The 23,072-nt window shown below is 49.3% G+C and overlaps 1 protein-coding gene across 1 annotated transcript in view; it reads left to right on the top strand.

The window, feature by feature from the left end:
• LOC146813622 (extracellular calcium-sensing receptor-like) overlaps positions 1-23,072 on the top strand; it is a 183,349-nt gene that overhangs the window by 137,027 nt on the left and 23,250 nt on the right. The window contains exon 3 of the mRNA XM_085609099.1: positions 12,455-13,273. Within this exon, the coding sequence (XP_085465225.1) occupies positions 12,455-13,273 (819 nt within the window). The remainder of the gene's footprint in view (positions 1-12,454; positions 13,274-23,072) is intronic.

The raw sequence follows: 23,072 nt of genomic DNA on the forward strand, positions 1-23,072 counted from the left end.
GTAGCTTGGCGCGAGCAGACAAGGCGTTATCGCAGGCGTAATGGTTAAGCAGTTGTGATCACATACATCAATTCAATGTTACCTCCACAAATGGACTCCACACGGGATGTATCAAAACTAGACTTCTTTATATAAGCAGACTTAATCACGAGACCCAATAACGTGTAAAACGGGCCCCCAATACTATTTGTCAAAAGAGTTCTTAGTTCAGCGTATGGTTACACGGTCCGTGCACTTCGTTCCCGGTTCGGATGGGGGAACGGGTCTCACTTGCTCGGCGGCGCTCCAAGGGGGAGCGTGCACCTCGAGGTGCGATCGGGCACAGTACCTTATTCTTTGGAAGTCGGCGCGAAGGCAGCGCAGCTTTCAGTGCGGGGATGCGAGGTTGTCCAGGCGATGCGTACTACGGTACTCGGCGACCTTGGGTTTGCAGGCTCAGAAGACGGGCATCCGGGGGCACTCTTCAGCTGGTGGCGGCGTTCACGCCGTGCCGGTGGTGGGTCACTTGAAGATCACGCTGCGGGGCACAAACACTCGTACGCTCCTCACCGGGGAGACGCACGGAATCGCCACACGCACCGCAGCTTTCCCCAAAGCAGAGGGAAGGTGCGTACGCAGGCAAATGTGGTTCATAGGGGGCAAAGCAAGTACGGTCACAGGCCTTCCTTCACGGTGCGAGTTGCGACTCGTAGGGGCCAATAGTCACGATGCTCAGGCGGGGTGAGACCCTCCTTTGCGGTGCGAGCTACAGCTCGTAGAGGGTCCACAATCACTTTGTTTGGGCCGGACAGTGGGTGCAAGCTTCAGGGAAAGTGCGCTTCGGTTGGGAAGCGCCGGCAGCAGTTCTCTTCCAGATGGCAGGGAAAACGGTCCGTTTTCCTGCTCTTCCACACGGTGGTGAAGTGCACTGGTTCTGGGACTTCGTTCAGGGGCAAGCTCCGCACAAGCCCTTGGAGATCTTAAACAGCACAAGTTGAAGCAAAGTTTATCAGCAGTCTTTCTCTTCTCCCTCAGCAGCAGGGCAACCACTGTAGGCCAATCCCCCAGGTCAGGGACAGTACTCCTCCTACAGTTCCTTGGTTCCTTCTCCTCAGGCAGAGGTTCGTCTTGTAGCAGGATCTAATTTCTTAGGAGCAGGGCTCCTTCATTTATACCATAATTCTTTTGTTCTCTCAGGCCAGGGGGGCCCTTGCCTAACTCATTCCAGTTCTGGAGCACTTTGTTTACGCGATGCAGGCTCTTTCATTCAAGGTGCAGGGCAGAGTCCTCAGACGCTCCACAGGGGGCGGAGCCGGCATCGTGGGGGCAGAGCACAGCCCTATTCAAAGCTCAGGGGCACTCCTCCCACCCATCTACCTGGCGATCGTCCTATTCTTTATTGGCCTACCTGGCCCCGCCCATCTGGGTGCTTCCAGTCCTGTCACTCACGCAGCCAGACAGCAGATACACATCGCGCAGAGGCGGCTGAAATGGTTTAGGCAAGCAAAGGCCAGCATTCTAAAAGCGGCATTTGCAAACGCGGAATATTAAAACAAACCTCACGAGAAGGTGTACATTATTATTCTGAGTTCAGGCATACTAAACTCGATCTCCTACCATGTTCCCTGGGCCTGTTAGGATCATAGGATGTAACGATCTTAACAGCCCATTCTGGCCTATGAGAACAGGGTAGCCTTACATAGTGAAAAACGAATATGGCGGTAATTCACTATGAGGACAGGCCATACATCAGGGCTTGTCCTACCTTATACTTACAACGCACCCTGCCCTTGAGCCTACCATAGGGGTGACTGATATGAAGTTAAGGGAAGGTTTTGGGACTGGCAAGTGGGGGCACTTGCGCAGTCAGCGCGACAGTACCAGACTGCACGTGGGTTCTGCAGTGGCAGACCTTAGACACATTTTACCAGGCCGCTTCTGTGGGTGGCACAACCAGTGCTGCGAGCCCACCAGCGGTATTTGTATTTACACGCCCTGGCACTCCTGGTGCACTTTACTGGGGTCTGATAGTAAACCAAATAAGCCAATCATGGATTTCAATCAACATATACAATTTACATAGGGAGCACTTGCACTGTGGCACTGGTTGGCAGTGGCACAGTGCTCTGAGCGGCCAACACCATAAAAACACATGAGGCACAGTGACAAAAAGAGGAAGGGAGACTCACGCCAAGGTGCCAGGTCTAACATTGTCTTTATTCATTTTCAGTTATAACAAACAGACAACAGCAGCAAGCTGTTGGGGGTCGCACAATGAAGTATGTCATAAGAACAGGGAAGCAATATCAAATATCCTCTCAATAGGCAAGTATGGCAGTATAATGTGAGAACAAAGTGTGGTTGAGTGGAACATAGGTGGATACATCAATAGTTATGGGGGAAAGGGATGCAGGTACTGATCAGTAGAGTCCTGTTCAAGGGTGCGAACATATTTGCGGAATGGCTGCCAAATATCCCTGGGTAGTGATGAATGTCGTTGAAGAAGGGCACACTCCTCACCAACAGTATCACAGTATGTTATGCTTTTAAGTCATTCTTAAGAGGTGGGCATGTTGTTACTGCCACAATAGAGCGCAATCTCCCATTTCCCTAATAAAAAGGCCAATGAGGTAAGACGGCATATAGAGCACAGCATGTACTAGGTGTATCCCAAAAGAGCCAGCAGAGGGTCAGGTGTAAGCTGCGTTTCTGTCATGGCAGAGACATGAATAAATACAGAGGCCATGTCTAAGGAGATCTCCGGACATGTGCATGTTGGGTGTGAAAAGTCTGCCCCACGGGAGTGACACTTACAGAGTGGTTAAATCTAGTGGGGTAGAATTTAACAATGTCCAAAGGGGAGAGGTCGATGTGATAGAGGAATTTAAAACGTAAACGTTTGTGCCTGTGGTCAATCTGTGAGCAGCAATAGGACGATATTTTGTCAGTGAGAGGAAAACCCAGTTCTTAAGCCCACACCCCCCGCTATCATGATGTAGTGTGCACTGTACCAACTTTCCCCGCATGAGTGTGAGTGTAGGAGGCTGGCTTGGTATATGTGCACTGTTGGACTTGGCCCTTCTGGCAGGTTCACCCCTGAACTTTTTGCTTATGTTGGTGACCTGGTGGTAGTGATTTTTGCTTTCTGCGCACTTTCCCTGTGTCCCCGAGTAAAGTGCGTGCGCCCTCTGAGTGCATGTGGTGAGATAGGCCTGCCCTCCCATAGGAATGCATGGGGAATGTATGTGTCCCTGGTAGTTCCTGATGCGTGGGGTGTGCAGGGTCGAGTCTGGTATGTGCGGACTCGTGTGATTAAATGCTGCGCGATGATGTGTGCGGCGTGCATGTAGCTAATGTGGAAGTGCCACTTCTAGACGATGGCATAAATGTGCAGTGACTGCCTGTCGCGTGATTGGCTGGCTGAGGTCATGTGACGGGCTAGGGAATCCCCAGAGTCAGGATGGGTCTGCCCCGGTGGTGATTGGATAGAGCTGCATGTGGATGAGTGGGAGGAGTACACCTAGGACCTGAATAGGGCTGGGCTTTCCCCACACAATGCTGGCTCTGCCCCCTGTGGTGCGACTGATGACCCTGGCCTGCTCTCTGAATAGGGAGAGGGGCTGAGCAAAGCAAAGTGCTCAGGAACCAGTTGTATCTGGTTCGCCCCTTCCCTGCACCTTTGAGAACAAAGGGATTTGGTGTATAAAAGAGGGGCTGTGACCCCATGAAAATGTTCTTGTTCTAACTCGAATCTACCAGGGGCGTGCTGCTGCTGGGGCCCAGGGGAAGGCTAGCCTCCCTGGGCCCTGCCCAACCCCTGGATGCCAGGTGGACTTCCTGGACCTTTTTCCTTTGCTTCCTTGGCTGGCCTTGTGGACTCTGAGCTGCCCTAGCGCTTGGGGAGCGCTGTGTCTCCTATCTGCTGAGGAGCGCTTTATTATTATGGAAGAGCGCTTCCCCTGGTTTCCCCGAGCGCCTCTCTGCCGCCTGCGGTGCTGCGAGTTCCTTAGAGGGAATCCCCAGCGTAGGGATTCCCCCTCATCGTGTCCTGTCGCGGGTGCCCACCCCGCTGGTTGTGAGCCAATACGGGTGCCTACCCCGTTTATTTGATTAATTGTATGCGCGGGTGCCCACCCCGCGACTTTGCCGTACTTGGGGTGCGCGGGTGCCCACCCCGCGACTTTGCTGCCGAGATTGCCGCTCCAAGTCCTGCCGCGGCCGCCCCGGAACTCAGGCAACTCCGCTTGGGACGGGGGCGGGGCCGCAGCAGGACCGGAAGCTGCACGCGTCGTTGCGGGGCTCCCGTGAGCCGATGGGAGCCCCGAAGTGGATGACCCGAGGGAGGTTGGGAGCCCACCCCGCCTCCCAGAAGCTGAGGGGGCCCGGGTGAAGATGGCAGCGCGGGGCTCCCAGGAGTGAGGGAAGCCCCGCGCCGCATTGCAAGTGCTGCCGCTGCCTCCCGAAGAGGAGTCCTGCCTGAAGCCCGGTGAGTGAAGCAGGGCTGGGGCGGGACTCCGCTGGTGTGGGGAGTGCCGGTGAAGGCACAGGGTGTAGAGTTCTGGGGCGGCCCCACCTGATAGCGGGCCGCTCCAAATGGGGCATAAGTATTTCAGAGCCCTGAGTGGCTCCCACCCCGGTGCAAGTTGGTTCCCGAGCCTGCGAGGCTCCAATGTAGAGGGGCTACGTATCTCCAGAGCCAGAGGCTCCAACGAGGCGGGCATGGCCGGTATTGTATTTTTAGAGCCCCGTGTGGCTCTAGCGGTGGGGCAAGTCTATTAGTATTTCAGAGCCCTGAGTGGCTCCACCGGTTGGCCAACTTTGTGGAAAGGGCCCCTGTGGGGGTCCCGAGGGCCCGTGTATCCCCATATTGCCAGTGTTCTCCAGCTGCCCCACTTTGCAGGGGTCAGCTGCAACGTTTGGGGACATGGGTGTTTCTTTAGAGCCTCTGTGGCTCCAACGCTATGGGGACATGTTGTTTCTAGAGCCTAGGTGGCTCCAACGTCTGTGACATCATTTCAAAGGCCATTGAGAGCCCATGCCTTATTTGCCTTCCCCCAGCTGCGCAGCACTTGGTGCCAGCTGCAGCGTTTAGGCCCTGTTCTTGTCCCCAGCTGCCCAGCAAGTAGTGGGCAGCTGCTACGTTTAGGTTCCGGTGCGACCTGGACTCTAATGTGATTTTGGTGCTAGGAAATGTACTGTGTAGTATGTTTTGCGCACCCTGTGTTCATGCTTATGGGGTTAGGAAATGTACTGTGTATAGTATGTTTTGCGCACCCTGTATTTCATACCTCTAGATAGGATTTCTGCCTAGGAGGTTGTTTTACCTGTTTAGGTTGATGTTAGGGAGATTGTACTTCCCTGTGCGATATACGCCCCTAGTATAGTTATACTTAGGTGGTTAGGTCTAATGCGTTAGACTAATGAGAAATTGCATAATGTGATTTGTGCCCCTGTGATAGATGCAGGATAGGTTTTATACCTGATGCTAGTGTGATAACGCTGAGGTCATTATTGCGCCAGTAGTTACTGGTTGTGCTCTACAGTTACTTTGTGTTTCCATTGGTATATGTCTACATTTACTATTGGTGATTTGTGCTAAGTTCTAAAAGTGCTAATTCCTGACAGTGGTCCATGTGGCCCTGTCCCCTGTACATATAATCCCTTGTAAATTCTGCCCATGCCTGTTGGCACATTGTAAAGTGTGTGTTTTTATCTAATGTGTTTTGGTATAATACAAAGGCTATTTTTATATAATACCTTGTGTGGAGTTTCCTTTGTGGTGGGCCTTGGGTGTTGTTGCTGGGTGCGCGCGCAAACGCTTTACACATCGCCTCAGAGATAAGCCTGACTGCTCGTGCCAAGCTACCAAGGGGGTGAGCAGGGGTTATCTTTGGCGTGTAACTTCCTTGCCCTGACTAGAGTGGTGGTTCCTGCCTGGCTTTGGCACAAGCCCTAGCCAACCAGAAATCACCATTTCTAACATTGGTGATCAGCGGTGGGATTTGGACTTGCGTTTGCGCTGTACCGCAGCGGCATCTGGCCGCACTACAAAACTCTGCATTTAGATAGTCACATGGTATAGGGATTATTGTTCTAAGTTCGCTTTTAAATGTCATTTCTGTGGAAATGTGTTTCTGGATTCACCAGTAAGGGTGGGATCCAGTGGTGGCAGCAGATGTGTGTCCAGTGCATGTATTCCCATTCCCAGTTCCCGGGGTAGTGGTACCTGTGTCACATGGTGGTCAGGTTGAGAAATCAGGGGCGGTAGAAACTGTCTTACCAGTCTTGGGAGGGGTTTGGGGATGAATGTGTAATGCGCTGGATGAATGTGAACATCACATTCCCAGTTCCCGGAGTAATAGTACCTGTGTCACGTGGTGGTCAGGTTGAGAAATCAGGGGCGGTAGAAACTGTCTTACTAGTCTGGGGGGTGTGTATGTGGATGAAGGGTGTGAGTTCTCTGAAATAAGGAGCTTGCTGAATACTTTGGTGTGAGTTCTCTGAAATAAGGAGCTTGCTGGTTGATTGGGTGTGAGTTCTCTGGGATAGGGAACTTGCATTGGGGAGTGATTCCAAAAGGAGTGGCTGAGGTGTCTTCCAGCCCAGCGTGGTGGAAGAGGTTCAGAGTAGCCCAGCTAGGTCTCGGTGTAGGGGCTCACGTCCTGTCTCTGCGGAGAAGGAGTGGGTGGGACTGCGTGTCTCTAGGTGCCCGAAACCCAGTCTCAGGGCCTGGATGGTTTCTTTAGGGAACATCAGGTCGGGGGCCTAGGCTGTACCAACAGGTCATTTGAGGAGGATTTCCCAGTGTCTAGAGGACGTGGAGCGTCTGTAATCAGAGCTCCAGTAGTCCTGGTGTCTGGCGGTACCGCTCCAGTTGGCAGGGTGCGGAAGTCCAGAGGGAGGGGTGAGAGGGGGAGGGATTCCCCAGTGGGAACCAGTAGGTCAGGGACCAGCCGGGATGGCTGAGTCGCCACTGAGTGCACGTGGTGTCGCCACTTCTGTCCTGGAGGGTCTGCACGCACTGTCAGATGGACAGGAGGTCGTGAGATCAGCGCCAGGCAGACTGTCACAAGACCCATTAGTTATGTGTCACCCTCGTTAAGTCCTGGTTCACCAGGCATCTGACCAAAGGGTACGTCCCTCGGTTGGGGAGGCAGTAGTCGGTGTTTCCGGATCTGGACGTAAGGGCAGCTGTAGTCCTGAGGGCAGGTGGGGCTCATCTTAGGTGAAGAGACCCTGCTCTACAGTGGAAAGGGGTGCAGAGGGAGGGAGTCCTCGCCTCTGACCCCTTGGATCCCAGGTGGTAGACCAGTTGGTGGAGAGAGGTCCTGAACTGGTGGGAGAGTTGTGTTCTGGTGGGTGCTTCCCTGGGAGGGTGTGGAACCCCAGAAGTAGAGGTAGGGTGGGGCATTCTTGCCTGTGACCTCTGGACAGCCTGAGGGTGCGGACCCTAGGTTGAAGGATCAGTGGTAGTTGGGAACTACACTGAGAGGGAGAGTGGAAAATGGCTTGTATGCCAGGGGTTACTACCCCCCACTCTTGGTTTGGCAAGGACCAGTGGTATCTGGGTGGCCTAGGGCCTGGTCCTGGCCGTGGACAACTAGGTAGTACCAGTGGGGTAGCCTAGTTGGGCCTGAGTTCTTTTCGGTTGTTTTTTTTTTCAGATGGAACCATGTTGATTGAGAATGGCGTAGAACCGGAGAGTGTCCCTGCAGTACGGGCCTGCGTCCGTGTTTTATCGCCCCAAGCAGGGAAGACCATCACGGTGGTGATTGGTCTGCCCTGCGTTTTGGCTGGAAGGGGGTTGTGTTGGACTAGGCCCTTCTGGCAGGTTCACCCCTGAACTTTTTGCTTATATTGGTGACCTGGTGGTAGTGATTTTTGCTTTCTGCGCACTTTCCCTGTGTCTCAGAGTAAAGTGTGTGCGCCCTCTGAGTGCATGTGGTGAGATAGGCCTGCCCTCCCATAGGAATGCATGGGGAATGTATGTGTCCCTGGTAGTTCCTGATGCGTGGGGTGTGCAGGGTCGAGTCCGGTATGTGCGGATTCGTGTGATTAAATGCTGCGCGATGATGTGTGCGGCGTGCATGTAGCTAATGTGGAAGTGCCACTTCTAGACGCTGGCATAAATGTGCAGTGACTGCCTGTCGCGTGATTGGCTGGCTGAGGTCATGTGACGGGCTAGGGAATCCCCAGAGTCAGGCTGGGTCTGCCCCGGTGGTGATTGGATAGAGCTGTATGTGGATGAGTGGGAGGAGTACACCTAGGACCTGAATAGGGCTGGGCTTTCCCCACACAATGCTGGCTCCGCCCCCTGTGGTGCGACTGATGACCCTGGCCTGCTCTCTGAATAGGGAGAGGGGCTGAGCAAAGCAAAGTGCTCAGGAACCAGTTGTATCTGGTTTGCCCCTTCCCTGCACCTTTGAGAACAAAGGGATTTGGTGTATAAAAGAGGGGCTGTGACCCCATGAAAATGTTCTTGTTCTAACTCGAATCTACCAGGGGCGTGCTGCTGCTGGGGCCCAGGTAAAGGCTAGCCTCCCTGGGCCCTGCCCAACCCCTGGATGCCAGGTGGACTTCCTGGACCTTTTTCCTTTGCTTCCTTGGCTGGCCTTGTGGACTCTGAGCTGCCCTAGCGCTTGGGGAGCGCTGTGTCTCCTATCTGCTGAGGAGCGCTTTATTATTATGGAAGAGCGCTTCCCCTGGTTTCCCCGAGCGCCTCTCTGCCGCCTGCGGTGCTGCGAGTTCCTTAGAGGGAATCCCCAGCGTAGGGATTCCCCCTCATCGTGTCCTGTCGCGGGTGCCCACCCCGCTGGTTGTGAGCCAATACGGGTGCCTACCCTGTTTATTTGATTAATTGTATGCGCGGGTGCCCACCCCGTGACTTTGCCGTACTTGGGGTGCGCGGGTGCCCACCCCGCGACTTTGCTGCCGAGATTGCCGCTCCGAGTCCCGCCGCGCCTGCCCCGGAAGTCAGGCAACTCCAACGGGGGCGGGGACGCAGCGGGACCGGAAGCTGCACGCGTCGTTGCGGGGCTCCCGTGAGCCGATGGGAGCCCCGAAGTGGATGACCCGAGGGAGGACGGGAGCCCACCCCACCTCCCAGAAGCTGAGGGGGCCCGGGTGAAGATGGCAGCGCAGGGCTCCCAGGAGTGAGGGAAGCCCCGCGCCGCATTGCAAGTGCTGCCGCCGCCTCCCGAAGAGGAGTCCTGCCTGAAGCCCGGTGAGTGAAGCAGGGCTGGGGCGGGACTCCGCTGGTGTGGGGAGTGCCGGTGAAGGCACAGGGTGTAGAGTTCTGGGGCGGCCCCACCTGATAGCGGGCCGCTCCAAATGGGGCATAAGTATTTCAGAGCCCTGAGTGGCTCCCACCCCGGTTCAAGTTGGTTCCCGAGCCTGCGAGGCTCCGATGTAGAGGGGCTACGTATCTCCAGAGCCAGAGGCTCCAACGAGGCGGGCATGGCCGGTATTGTATTTTTAGAGCCCCGTGTGGCTCTAGCGATGGGGCAAGTCTATTAGTATTTCAGAGCCCTGAGTGGCTCCACCGGTTGGCCAACTTTGTGGAAAGGGCCCCTGTGGGGGTCCCGAGGGCCCGTGTATCCCCATATTGCCAGTGTTCTCCAGCTGCCCCACTTTGCAGGGGTCAGCTGCAACGTTTGGGGACATGGGTGTTTCTTTAGAGCCTCTGTGGCTCCAACGCTATGGGGACATGTTGTTTCTAGAGCCTAGGTGGCTCCAACATCTGTGACATCATTTCAAGGGCCATTGAGAGCCCATGCCTTATTTGCCTTCCCCCAGCTGCGCAGCACTTGGTGCCAGCTGCAGCGTTTAGGCCCTGTTCTTGTCCCCAGCTGCCCAGCAAGTAGTGGGCAGCTGCTACGTTTAGGTTCTGTTTCGACCTGGACTCGAATGTGATTTTGGTGCTAGGAAATGTACTGTGTAGTATGTTTTGCACACCCTGTGTTCATGCTTATGGGGTTAAGAAATGTACTGTGTATAGTATGTTTTGCGCACCCTGTATTTCATACCTCTAGATAGGATTTCTACCTAGGAGGTTGTTTTACCTGTTTAGGTTGATGTTAGGGAGATTGTACTTCCCTGTGCGATGTACGCCCCTAGTATAGTTATACTTAGGTGGTTAGGTCTAATGCGTTAGACTAATGAGAAATTGCATATTGTGATTTGTGCCCCTGTGATGGATGCAGGATAGGTTTTATACCTGATGCTAGTGTGATGACGCTGAGGTCATTATTGAGCCAGTAGTTACTGGTTGTGCTCTACAGTTACTTTGTGTTTCCATTGGTATATGTCTACATTTACTATTGGTGATTTGTGCTAAGTTCTAAAAGTGCTAATTCCTGACAGTGGTCCATGTGGCCCTGTCCCCTGTACATATAATCCCTTGTAAATTCTGCCCGTGCCTGTTGGCACATTGTAAAGTGTGTGTTTTTATCTAATGTGTTGTGTATAATACAAAGGCTATTTTTAGATAATACCTTGTGTGGAGTTTCCTTTGTGGTGGGCCTTGGGTGTTGTTGCTGGGTGCGCGCGCAAACGCTTTACACATCGCCTCAGAGATAAGTCTGACTGCTCGTGCCAAGCTACCAAAGGGGTGAGCAGGGGTTATCTTTGGCGTGTAACTTCCTTGCCCTGACTGGAGTGGTGGTTCCTGCCTGGCTTTGGCGCAAGCCCTAGCCAACCAGAAATCACCATTTCTAACATGCACACTTAATAGAGTGATGCATCTTGCACTAATACAAGCAACCTTTATGGTGAGTTTAGTGGTCTTTGATAAACTTTGCTCTCAAAGTGGTAGCTGTGGAGAGCATCCTTCAGGCATATCTTGAAGGAGTATAAAGCAGTTTGTTTTACCACATTTAATCGACAGTGTAGATCCGACTAAAACAAACCATACAGTGTATATAAAAAATAATTCTATTTATTACACACACAATCACTAACACATTGACATATCTCCTGCCCAGAGATACCAACAATACACAAGAAGATACATAAAGCAGCACAAATAAGCACTGGTCTCCAGGGGAGACCAAACCATTTACTAAGAAAGTGGAATGCAAACTGCAAAGGAGAGCGATACTTAGACCACAAGAGTCAGAGAAACTGGAAGAACCAGGAACTACCTGAGAAAAGTACCCAGAAACCCCACAGAGGCTGTGTGCAGTGTTGAAACACAGGCACATGTAAATGTTTAAGAGTTTTATAAAGCGCATAGCTACCCGAAGGCTTCCACGCAATAGTGAGTACTGTGCTGAGTAGGACCTCTGGTACATTAACAGGGAAACAGCCATGTCTTAAGTTTCTTCCTGAAGGAAAGTTCATTTTCCAGTGCTCTGAGACTGGGCGGAAGATCGGTCCACAACTTCGCTACTACGTGTGCAAACAATCTCCCTCCCCATCTCCTCTTTTTACCCTGGTTGTACTGAGGAAATCAAGATGAGAGGATCTCAGGTGTCAGGTTGGAACATACATGATTACCAAAACTCTGAGCTTTACTGGACCCTTGTAAACATACCCATTAGGAGTCAAATGAGAAGTCTGGATTGCAGTTTTGAAAAAGAAGGACCCTTCCCAGAGGACCCTGAAGAAACCCTTTGGAGGATGGAAGGCTGGAGAGCCACCCCACCCGTGGACACCCCAGGAACCAGGTTACCTGCACCAGGGGAGTTCAGGTGCATAGGGGTAAAGTGACGTTGGAATCGGCTGTAGAAGACAATGCGAGTCTCTGGAAGAAATGCATTTGAAGAAGCCTGTGAAGAAGTCCTGTGGAATCCAAGGGTGAACCCAAAAGGACTTGGGCTATGGGAACTGATACCAGAAGAACACAGCAACAACAGGAAGAACAAGCATTGTAAATGCAGGGAAATATATGACAGCCAATAGAAATGGAGTAAAAGAAAGTGGCAAGCACAGAAACCAATGAAAAGCCAGGAAAGCAAGGGGGCTGGATGTAAGTCTCTTTTAAAAAAAAAAGTCTCAAGTGCAGTGCATGCGCTGTGCAGGCAAAACCTAAAAATGTTAGCACAATTTTTTAAAAGCTGTTTCAAAAAACCTTTAAAACATTAGTTTGTTAAAACTATTTGATGTTTTGTATGAATGGTGGTGTTTTATGAACAAAGGGCCTGATTTGGAGCCCAGCGATGGGTTACTCCATCACAAATGTGTCATTGGATATAATGCACTTGTAATACCGCTGACAGGATATATATATCATGTTTGTGACAGCGTAACCCGTCACACAAACAATACATCTGTACCTAAACTGTTAAACATGTTATGAGATTGTAGTAGTTTTTGGCACAGTCTGTTCTGATTTTTAATGAGAGCTGCAACGGCGCGAACTCATGATACATTTGCTGGGGCTTTTAGAGTTGAATATTGTTGGTATTCGCTGCCTCTTGCTTAGGATGTTGCCACATTTTATTTAATGTTTGTTTCATTCCTTTCTTCCTTGCAGATCAGCGACGGCGCTCAAACCCCTGTACTCAGTGACAAAACAAGATTCCCAACCTTTTACCGGACAGCCCCAAGCGAGCTCTCCTTCTACGTTGGAATTGCTCAGTTGTTAGAATATTTTGGCTGGACGTGGGTGGGTCTTCTGACAACCGATGATGATGATGGGGAGAGAGCGCTGCGAGAACTGCGGCAGGTGGTTGGCCAGGCTGGCGGCTGCATCGAGTTCTCCTATATGATTCCCTCTTATAGTACTGTCACTGACGCGGTGAACTTGCCTACTGTCAAGGACGCCATCAGGATATCCACCGCCCAGGTGATCATTCTCTACAGCACCCTAATGGGCCTTATGAATTATTTCACATACAACGATTGGGAAACGCTACCTCGGAAAATCTGGATTCTGTCAGTGTCTACCTGTAACATTTTAGGCTATAATCTAATTTCTGAAATATTCAATGGAAGCCTCGCATTTTGTATCCAAAAAGGAGAAATTATTGGATTTCGAGATTTTCTCGAAGAAGTTACTCCATCAAAGTTTCCAGATGATACAGCTCTGACAGAGCTATGGCAGATACAATTCTTGTGTATAGTAAACGATGGTCCCGATGGTGAGTTCATAGACTGGTCATCTGATTATTTTTGCTCAGGAAACGAGACGTTTCAGATGTTGAGTGAATATCAGCGCATGAACTACAGAGAGGCATACAGTGTTTATAAGGCCGTCTACACGTTGGCGCATGCTTTACATGACATGTCTTCATCTGATCCTGGGCCAGGAGCTGATCGCATTGGTTGGAGCTCCAGGAAGGAACCATGGAAGGTAATCATGGATCCCCTTCAAAAGGGAAATTTCTCACATTTACAAGTAAAAAAGGAAAGTGGTGTCTGTTATTACCAGGTTATCTGATGATGGTGTAGATTGCAGATTTCAGAGGTTGGTCTGAGAAAAAATTATTGCTACAGTACTTTTTGCAGAATTTACAAATATTTATTAATGGAGAATATCTGACCAGTTATCTGGAGCCGAGGAAACGTATGAGGAAATAAACAATTCTGTAACAGATATTTCCAGTTGTACATACAATTATGATCTCACTTAATTAGCAGCATCCCTTGAGGTCATCGAGTGTCTGCTCAAGTAAGAACTGCTCCAGAGCCTGAGAACTCCTAGCTCAGTTATAAAGTAAAATGACTGCAGTGGTGGGCTTGGTTATACCCTCCATTATTCATCCAACACAACCCCTTCAGGATAGAATTGATGGCCAAGGCAATTCAAGAATGGCCCAAGGAGTCCCCGCCTCTTGGTTAATAACATTTGACACTTTTGTGCTGAGGTGTGTGGTGGAGTCTTGCCGGAGTCCTTTTGTACTTGGTAAACCCAAAGCAGATCCTTGTACAGGAGTGGACGGGCTTCTGCCTGATCTTACGTGTCCACCACCAGGTCTTTGCATTCTGATGTTTGTCTGGAAGTCCATCACATGCAGACAGCACATTGACTATTTCACAGACCGCTACCCTGGGTGTGACAGAGTGAACCATGGTTGGCATTGAAGGAAGTCCCCCTAGTGCAGCATCGCCATGCTTCTCCCTAGGCTTAGGTCCAGATGGGCAGCAGTGGGCAGGCTACCTGGAGAATCGAAACCTCAAGTAGATTAAAACATGGCCATGCATCAGCGTCCATTCTTTTAACTCTAAGTCTGTGGGGTCCATCTAAAGTCTCTGCCGCATCTCATGGCTTTCCATCGAGGCATGTTCATTTGCTTCAGGTGTACAAAGTACCTCTTTGACCATTGGTCGGGGGCTTGAGAGTGAGTGTAATGCAGATAGCCTTGTGGTCCCTTATAAGAATTTGACAGACCTGCAGTGCTGCAGACATCATTCCATGAATAGTATTGGGGCAATGATTTAATCAGGTTAGCACCCTTCCTATCCGAACCCATGGAAATCAACTGCGGAAACCCCAAGGATCATCGCTCAGCCCCACGCTCTTCAACATATACACGGCTCCCCTCGAATCCTATGCTGATGACACCCAGCTCATTCTCTCCCTCACCCAGGACCCCACCAGGCTCCACTTCCAGGAAGGAATGCAGGATGTTGCGTCCTAGATGAGCAGCAGCTGCCAGAAGCTCAACTCGGAGAAGACAGAGGTCCTCGTCTTCGGACCCTCCTCCCCTGCATTGGACAACACTTTGCTGTTCCACAAGAGGATGCGCACTGGCTGGGAGGTGTGAGGAACGAGTGCTGCCATGTGTGATCTGAGGGACCATGGAGGTGTCTGGCTGCTCATAGGGGAAGTAGGCACTAGGTTATGTGAAGAGGAGGACTAGAAAGGGCGTGCTATTTTGGAGAAACTGTATAGGCAGGGGAGTGGTGTGAGTAGACACAAAGGGGGGTTGGGGTTAGGGCAGGTAAGGGGACGGACGGGTAGATTAGGGTGAGGATAAGTATGGGCCCAGGGAGACGGCCGGTAGCAGGGGAGGGAGAATGAGGAGGGAGGTAAGGTAAGGGAGGACAAAAAGGAGGAGAGGATATGCAGTGGGGGGTAGAAAGGGGGAAGGCAAGAAAGAGAGAATAATAGGGGAATAGCGAGGGGTGGACAGGCAAAGGGACCGGTCACATAGGCAGAATAACTACCGGTTGGCACCAGGCAGTGTTGAGGATGAGTGACCAGGAGTCACTAAAGGATGCGTTGGACGGGGATCCGAAAGGAGGAGAGAGGATAGCAGGTAGAGAGGGGGATAAGGTGTGTGGAAAGGATGCAGCTCTACAGATGTTGGGCTATACGCTGCAGGTCTAAGCTTGTGGGCTGAAACTTGCTGGGCGGACTCCTTCGGGCAGCAGGGCTGGCTGAGAGGTGTTGAAGTGCGCAGGTGCATTTGTGGCCAGGGCTGGTGTTACATTTGTGCGGGGGAGAAAGTCAAACTCTAGGGACCTGTGGAGGGAAGAGGTGTGTTGGTGGGACACAACCAGCTGTGCAACAAAGAGGGAGGGGAGGGGGAGAAGAGACCTGTTAGGTGGACGGCCATTAATCCGAGGTGTCATCCATGGTGCTGGGGTCCAGATGCACCCATTTGTGGGTAGCCCGTGTCCAAGCCATTTGATGCAGCTGGTGAAGGGGTCAGAGTGGGAACGAGGGAATGTATAGTCGGAGCCTATCACATGGCAGGAGATGGGGGGGGTAAGCAGCACACAGTTGGGTCCTGATAGACCCTCCTGTATGGGACTGGGCATGTATATGGATGTGTCATTGAGTGAGGGTGGCCCCAAGACTTGGATTTGAGGAGGGGGATAGGGGACATGGCGACACCCTGGGTGGTCATGAACAGTCAGGCAGGAGGAAAAAAGAGACGCACCATCCAGGTACACTAAATCTAGAGAGCGTGTCAGCAGTTTTGCACGAAGTTGTAGCCACAGCGGTACTGGGCGGATGAGGGACAGTGATGTTCAGAGGGATAAGGCAGGGATATCACGGTAGGCCCTTGATGCTGCGCACGTGCGTCTGGCAGTCAGATGGAGCATGACCTGGGGTGGAGGGGACTCCCGGGATCAGTCAACCCATAGCACATGAGGCACATAGCAGATAAGATGCATGCATATGGCAATCAACATTGAGAAGATAAACATTAAAATATGCAAAGAAACAGTCTATGAATAAAGTAAGCTGGGACTCAGCGTCTGGCGGTTGTAGTTCATCAGGTCTTTAGATGCACTCTCCTCGATAGAGATGGGCTTCAGGGGGGAGCGTGGCTTGACCCTGTTTCATGTGTGAGTGCGACCACCGCTTGAAGAGCCTGGGCGCTGTCACCCAGGGAGTGAGCAACTCTATAAGGGTCCCTGCCTCTGTATTGGAAGCCTCTCAAGTTCCACCAGAGTCCACTGGAGGGGATCAAGAAGGAGGGTGATGGCAGGGTGGAGCTGTCTCCAGAAGCAGAGGTGACAGTGTACATATCCTGAGGGGTGAGACCTTCCAGGAATTGAAGGAGATTCTCTGGGTTGAAAAATTCCTTTGAGACACCATCCCTGGTGATCTGGAGGCATGCGTGTGAGAAGGTGGCCTAATGTATGCTGTCCACTAGTTCTAGTGGGCACCCTGTATCAGTCCAAACAACTCCTTATGGTGATAGGTTAAAGACAACCTTCATTGAAAGCTATCCTAGTGGTAGCTATGGAGAGCAGCCTTCAGGCTAAGTCTTGAAGGAATGTAAAGCAGCTTGTTTTACCAGTCTATAATCTCTTGAATGATCAAATGAAAAGACAACCACACCAGGTATATATTCAAAATATATGTATTTAAGATAACACACCCCTCTAGTCTCTTTATGAGACTGGAGTTCGAAGTACTTTAGTTACAAGTAGTTAAGCACAAATACACGTTTGGGCCCTGGGGGCGTCCCAAACCATATACTAAAAAAGTGGTATAAGAACCACGACTGTAATAGGCAGTGTGCCTATTGCCTCTAGAATCGCTGGGACCCCAAGGAACCACCCAAGGTAGTGACACAGGGGACCCACGGGAACTGTATGCAGTGTGGAAACACAACTGCAGGTTTCCTATTACTTTCTATGGGGAATGTCGCGGTTGGAATTTTAAAGATTAGGGACACTTCAAATCGAACTAGGACCAAACCCTTTTGGACTTAGACAGTTCTAGAGCTAGCACCCTCGAGAGAACCGGAGTGCTTGAGTTACCTCACCCAGAGAAGCCGGGTGCATAGGTGTCTTTTGGTGTTGGGTCGCGTCGTCGATTTCAATGGAAGCCTGCAAAGAACTGCTGCTGCCATGAAGAGGAGAAGTGTCCAGAGAGATCCAAGCCTGGATCTAGGATTTAAGGAACCTGAAAGCAGAGGGGACAGAGTGTGGGTCACTTGCCAGAGACCTAGGGCAGGATGGACCAATGCCCACAGATGTCGGGTGCTTCAGGTGAGTTGACGGGTGTCTTGACTCTTCAGCCACGAGGTCCAGGAGGTGTTGATGAAGTCCACAAGCCGGATTCGAGCTGTACCACAAAGTCTGTCGAGTGCTGCGGTGTGGGCGACCAGAAAGAACCTAACAAGCCGTGGCAACAGCTAGCCTCAGGAAGTCAGAGAAAGGACTGCGGTGCAGACCAGCAAGGTTTGATGGACTCACCCAGGGAGGGTAAGTAAGAGCAAGACTGGAGCAACCAGAAAAGCCCAAACAGAAGTGGAGTTACCTTTGTGGGGAACTGCAAGCCAACAGGCTACTGATGACAAAGGAGCCTCAAGCGGTCGTACTTGGAGCTGGCCCACGGGTCACTCGTGGAGTGGATGCCAACAATCTTTGGTGCAGAAGGTGTTCAAGGCTGGGGCTACTCAGAGCCCAAAGCACAACTTCAAGGATGACCAGGAAGGTGTTGTTGCTGCAAAAGTTCACTGTGTCTAGGGGTCACAGTTCCATGTCACCCACGATAGCCACGGACCTCAGTTTTGCTGTGGACTCAGAGTAGCCTTGGGAAGTCTGGAAATCCACCTCTGGTGATGCAAAAGACTTCGGCGTCCGGCAGGAGCTTCAGTAATGCAGACCGGTCAGTTGCTACTTTGGTGCCTGCCAAGCAGGGGAGTCACTCCTTGACCCCAAGGGAGATTTCTTCCGTCTTCTAGTCAAGATAGAAAGTCGATGGTCCAGGATATATGTTTCAGAGGATTGTCCAGGGTAATCTAAAGTCCTAGGGACTGGGTTCCTATACTTATACTAAGTTTAGGGGATGGACTAACTCTAAGGCCCCACCTATGGGTGGACCTGGGGTGGGGGCGGTTACACCCCTTCCCCTTTGTCCAGATTCACACCAGAGCAGGGGCTGAGTGCCGCTGCAACCGGTCTGAACTGGGCTACGATGGGGACACCTTGTGTGCCCCAGGCAGTGTCTCAAAAGCATTCACTGAATGCACCCAGCCTGCCCCAATACACATCAGCCTGTCTGGGGAGGTGGTTACACCACCCTGTGACAGGAAAGCGATTGTCCAGGCCGCCCCTGCCGGAGTTTCCCCCAGCAGCAGTAGGCCAGACCGGTGTCTGTGGCAGTGGCATCCATTTTGTGATGCCAGGGCTTTGAAAAGATTTAACCGGGTTTTTCCAGTGTGAACATGTCTCTCCCTCTAGAAGGGGGAAATGCTACCCCCACCGCCAGAACTGGCGGGGGGTTAGTATTCCAAAGCGTTTGACACCAAACGCGACATGTTTTGATGCAGCCATCCCAAAGTTAGCATTTACCGCGAGGTTATAATGCACTTAAGATTATATGGTATGGCTGTATCACAGAACAGTCATAAGGAAGTATTTCTGAATGCTGCAGAGGGGCTCAGCTCATGCATGGGCACCCTCTCAAATAAAACCAAGCACTCTGCCTTCAGAATTTTCAAGACCTGCCATAGGAGTGGCTTATAGGTTTATATGTGTCTGTATAAGGTAGTGATATAGGTAGCCTATATCACAGTAAGGGGTGCAAGCACACCCTTACCCAGGTTGCAGTAGCAGACCTGTGGTGTCATTTTGGAGTGCTTCCCATGGGTGGCATAATACATGCTGTAGCCCCTGGTAGGCCTCTGAGGTACCTAGGCCCTAGGTACATAGTATACCATATACTAGGACTGAATTGCTGCCCAATTTCCTGATGAACTGAAGAGCATTTACTTAATGAGCATAGATTGATTTGTACACGCTTATGGTCTCGACCCAATCTATGGGACTGTAGCGTGCTGCAGAACGACCTGATTGACTTAGACGACGACAAATAGCCAGATTAGGTAAATATGGTGATCTGTGACTTGAACAATGATTTATTAAAGGTTTTCATTAATTAGATAACATTTATTAATGATTACATACAAATGAGTTGGGTTGTTTATTCATAGAAAATGTTTAAAATTTAAATGCAAGTTAGAAGATTGAGGATTCACTTTACCAAAATCAACTAAATTAGATCCATCGTTTAGGTGGAAGGAATATCTAGAAGTTCAGGTATAAGATGTGTTGAATTAAAATACTTGAGCTACATTCAGAAGATATTCCTTTCATGTCAGCGCTTGGAACATTCATCTCTAAGAAAGAGCAGACCAATGATGTGTGAATGTTGGTGTTATGGGCCCCACCAGTGAATGTATTGATTGAATGTGTTAGTGAGGTATTTGGTCTGTGACGAAGAGAGGAATTTGGATTCTACGCTGCAGCAGTTTTTCTGGTAGCAGGATGATGGTTTTTATTGTTTTGTTTTGGTGATTATTGTTTGTACATTGCTTATTGAGTATTGATTATTGATTGGTATTGATTTATGTACTAACAGTCTATGTTGAGTTACGTCGAGTTCTATGTTGTTTGCATGGCTTCTGGGTTGTAGGAAGTCGGAAGTTTGTAACGGTTCCGTAGTAGAGCAGAGGTAAGCGCTGCTCTCGGGAAAGACGGAATTGTTGTTACCCTGTAGGTACACAGGGGAAACGTGTAATGATTGAAGTTGCACGACGCATTGTCTGGGTTTGATTCGGTAGCATCGTCGTGTGTTACCATTAGAGACATTTTCAGTATAAGAGAAGTGTGTATGATAGCAAAGGTTACCTGTGAAATTTTGGTCTTAGGTACCAGGAGGCCAGAAGGTACTCTGATAACGCTTATCACTGAAAAAGTAGCAGGTGGTCTCTGAGCTTGCTAGAAGGACAGAGAAGAGGGAAGTGCTGCTTTGTTAACAAATGTTATAATTCTGTAGCAGGACAGACTGTTCGCTGTCCTCGGGAAAGACAGAATTCTGTGTGAATGTACTACAATTTTACTGTGTGAAAGTGCGTGTATGGAAAGGCATTCCGGTTAATTGCGAAACTCTGGTTTTATTTCTCAGGAGCATTGGGTCTCCAACTAAGCGTCTTAATTCTAGAGAAGCGGTTAGCTAATGCTTGCTAGAAGGGTAAGGTAGAGGAATGTGCTACTTTATCAACTGAAGTAACGAGTCCGTAGTAGGGCAGAGGTAAGCGCTGCTCTCGGGAAAGATGGAATTCTTGTGAAAAAGGTATTTTTTTGCTATTCTTTGGTTAGCGAAGCGGACAATGGTGGTGTTTTTATGTAGTTACTAACAGATTTTGTAAATTAAAAAAGTTTGGAAACTTACCGAGAAATTTTTGTAAAGGGGGGTCAGTAGAAACAGGAGTAGGAGCAGCGGCTGTTGACGTCAGAAAGACCGCGCTGGGATTGGCCAGTGAGATGGAGAAGTAAACACTCCTGATTGGTGCATTAGTGTACGCCGCGCTAGGACTGGAGAATTACAGGGTGACGTAGACGCTCTTGATTGGTGCATTAGTGTGAGTCTCGCTGGGATTGGAGAATAACAGAGGTGGCACAGACACTCCGGATTGGTGTGTTAGTGTGAGTTGCGCTACGATTGGACAGAATAGCAGTACAGTTGTAAGAAGAGACTAGCGATACACAGAAGACATGAAAATGTATTACGATCCACCAGAAAAGGAGAAAAAGTCTTGGTTTGGAAAAATTAAAAGGTGGTTTAAAAAGGACAAACCGATTGTGACAAGGGAAGGACAGTTACTTCCTCCACCGAAACCCCCCGGATCCTTTATTGTTGAAAAATATTGATATCATATCTGTATTTGGTTAGACAATTGGGTAAAATATACGAAGGACGACGGAGTCCTGGCTTTCCCAGAACATGGTTCATTTAATTTGGCAGTTCTGAGAAATTTGAGAGAGAAAATGATGAATTTAGAACCAAGACCTAGACCGACACAGTTTGAGGCATTGACAGAATGGGAAGATGAGATGCATGATCGAGAAAGACAGAGGAATGGTGGAAGATATAGGTACATGTTTGGGAGACAATACGGACATGAGAATCGTGATGATCGGATGAGAAAGTGGCGGAATGCTGGTATGACTGAAAGATTGTTTCCTGGAAGAACTGCAGAGGATAATGGAGGGCGAAAATGTACAGAGAAAAGACATATTGTAGGGTCAAGAGGGAATGGAGTGAGTGAATCAGAGAATGATGTTCTTGATGATATGTTTTATAAAAATCCACCCCCGTATCGACCAGAACCAGAAATATTGGCACGAAGTGCCCCATTGAAAGAAACTTTACGAATTATAAAGACAGAACCAATGTCTCAAAATTTAGAGGAACATAACTCCATTAGAGAGGTAGAAAGGAAGTCAGAGAGAAGAATAAATGGTGAAAATTCAGCAGAATTAGTGAAAACAACCTTAGAATTAACAGAGAAAATAAGAGAATTGACTAAAAATCTGGAAGCTGTAACAGTTCCGGTGACTATAGTTCCGGTAATGCCTATTTTCGATAAACAAAAAGATAGCGAACATTGTGTAACAGTTCCTTATAAGAGCCGAAAACAGGTTGAACAGCCAAAACCGAGCCAAAATGAGAATCCATGGAGACAGACAATAAGTATGATCGAACCAAATGTTTCAAGCAATCCATTCATAAGTCAGAATTTTCCTGAAAAGAGTATAACGACAGTAGAGTCAATATTGGAAGCACAAAAGATTCCAGAACAGGGTAGCATAGAGAAACCAGTAGGAACATCTACAGAAGAATTAAGTAAATGGTTAAGAAGTTTACAGGGAAGAGACAAAGAATCCCAATCAATAGATGTGGCAAAGTTACGAATGGTACTGGAAGAACTAATAGTAGGAATTATCCCCACAGAGAAATTAAAAACTTACCCAGATGAAGAATTAATTTTTTTGTGAAAAAGTGTGACATGGAGAGCAAAAAACCTACATGAACGACTAGAAGAAGTAGCAAATGAAATGGGAATAGATATTGAAAAGGTAAAGGCTTTGCAAAAGCCATATCGAATTGATTCCACTGAAAAAGATATTGAAAATCTGAATACCACAAGACGGATAAATCAGATTAAGGAAATAATTGTCTTATTGAGGAAATGGGGAGATGTGGAAAAATGGAAAATCAGGTGGTATAGGAAACGAGATGATGCCTCAGATAAAACATTTGCAGCATTCCCTGTAAGAGGAAAAGAAAAGGTAGTAACAGAATGCCCTATGAGAGAGATTCCAGGAGGAGGATATGTGCATGTCCCATGGACAAGACAGAACATTTTGTCCTTTACAAATTATTTCCCTTGACTGCGTGAAAAGCCTGTCGAGTGGTACAGGCATGTGGATAGATTTGTCAAATTGTCTAAAGTATTACGGATTGACTTGAACAGTCTATTTGACATAATAGTACCATCAGATTTATGGACGGAGTGCAAGCTCATGATTAATTCGCCGACTCAGGAATACCCTAGGGATCCAAAAACAGGAGCTCCAGACCCCGAGGTAATGAAGAAATATGAACAGGTTATTGCATTTCTGAAAAACAAGGTACCTCCTAAAGAGACAGATTGGGTGAAAATCGACAAAACACGACAAGAAAGTAAAGAGTCAGTGCATGCCTATTATGAAAGGCTAATATTAGCTTTTAAACAATTTAGTGGAGATGAAAATCTGAGTGAAAAGGATTTGAGTCATTTTGTATACAGATTTGTATGTGGTCTACGTCCAGAAATTAGTGAAATGATAAAACAGCATACTGTAGATTGGCAAAATAAGAAAACAGATGAAGTATTGAGACATGCTAAATATTT

This window comes from Triturus cristatus, chromosome 6, assembly GCF_964204655.1.
Source record: "Triturus cristatus chromosome 6, aTriCri1.1, whole genome shotgun sequence".
In the NCBI taxonomy this organism is placed as follows: domain Eukaryota; kingdom Metazoa; phylum Chordata; class Amphibia; order Caudata; family Salamandridae; genus Triturus; species Triturus cristatus.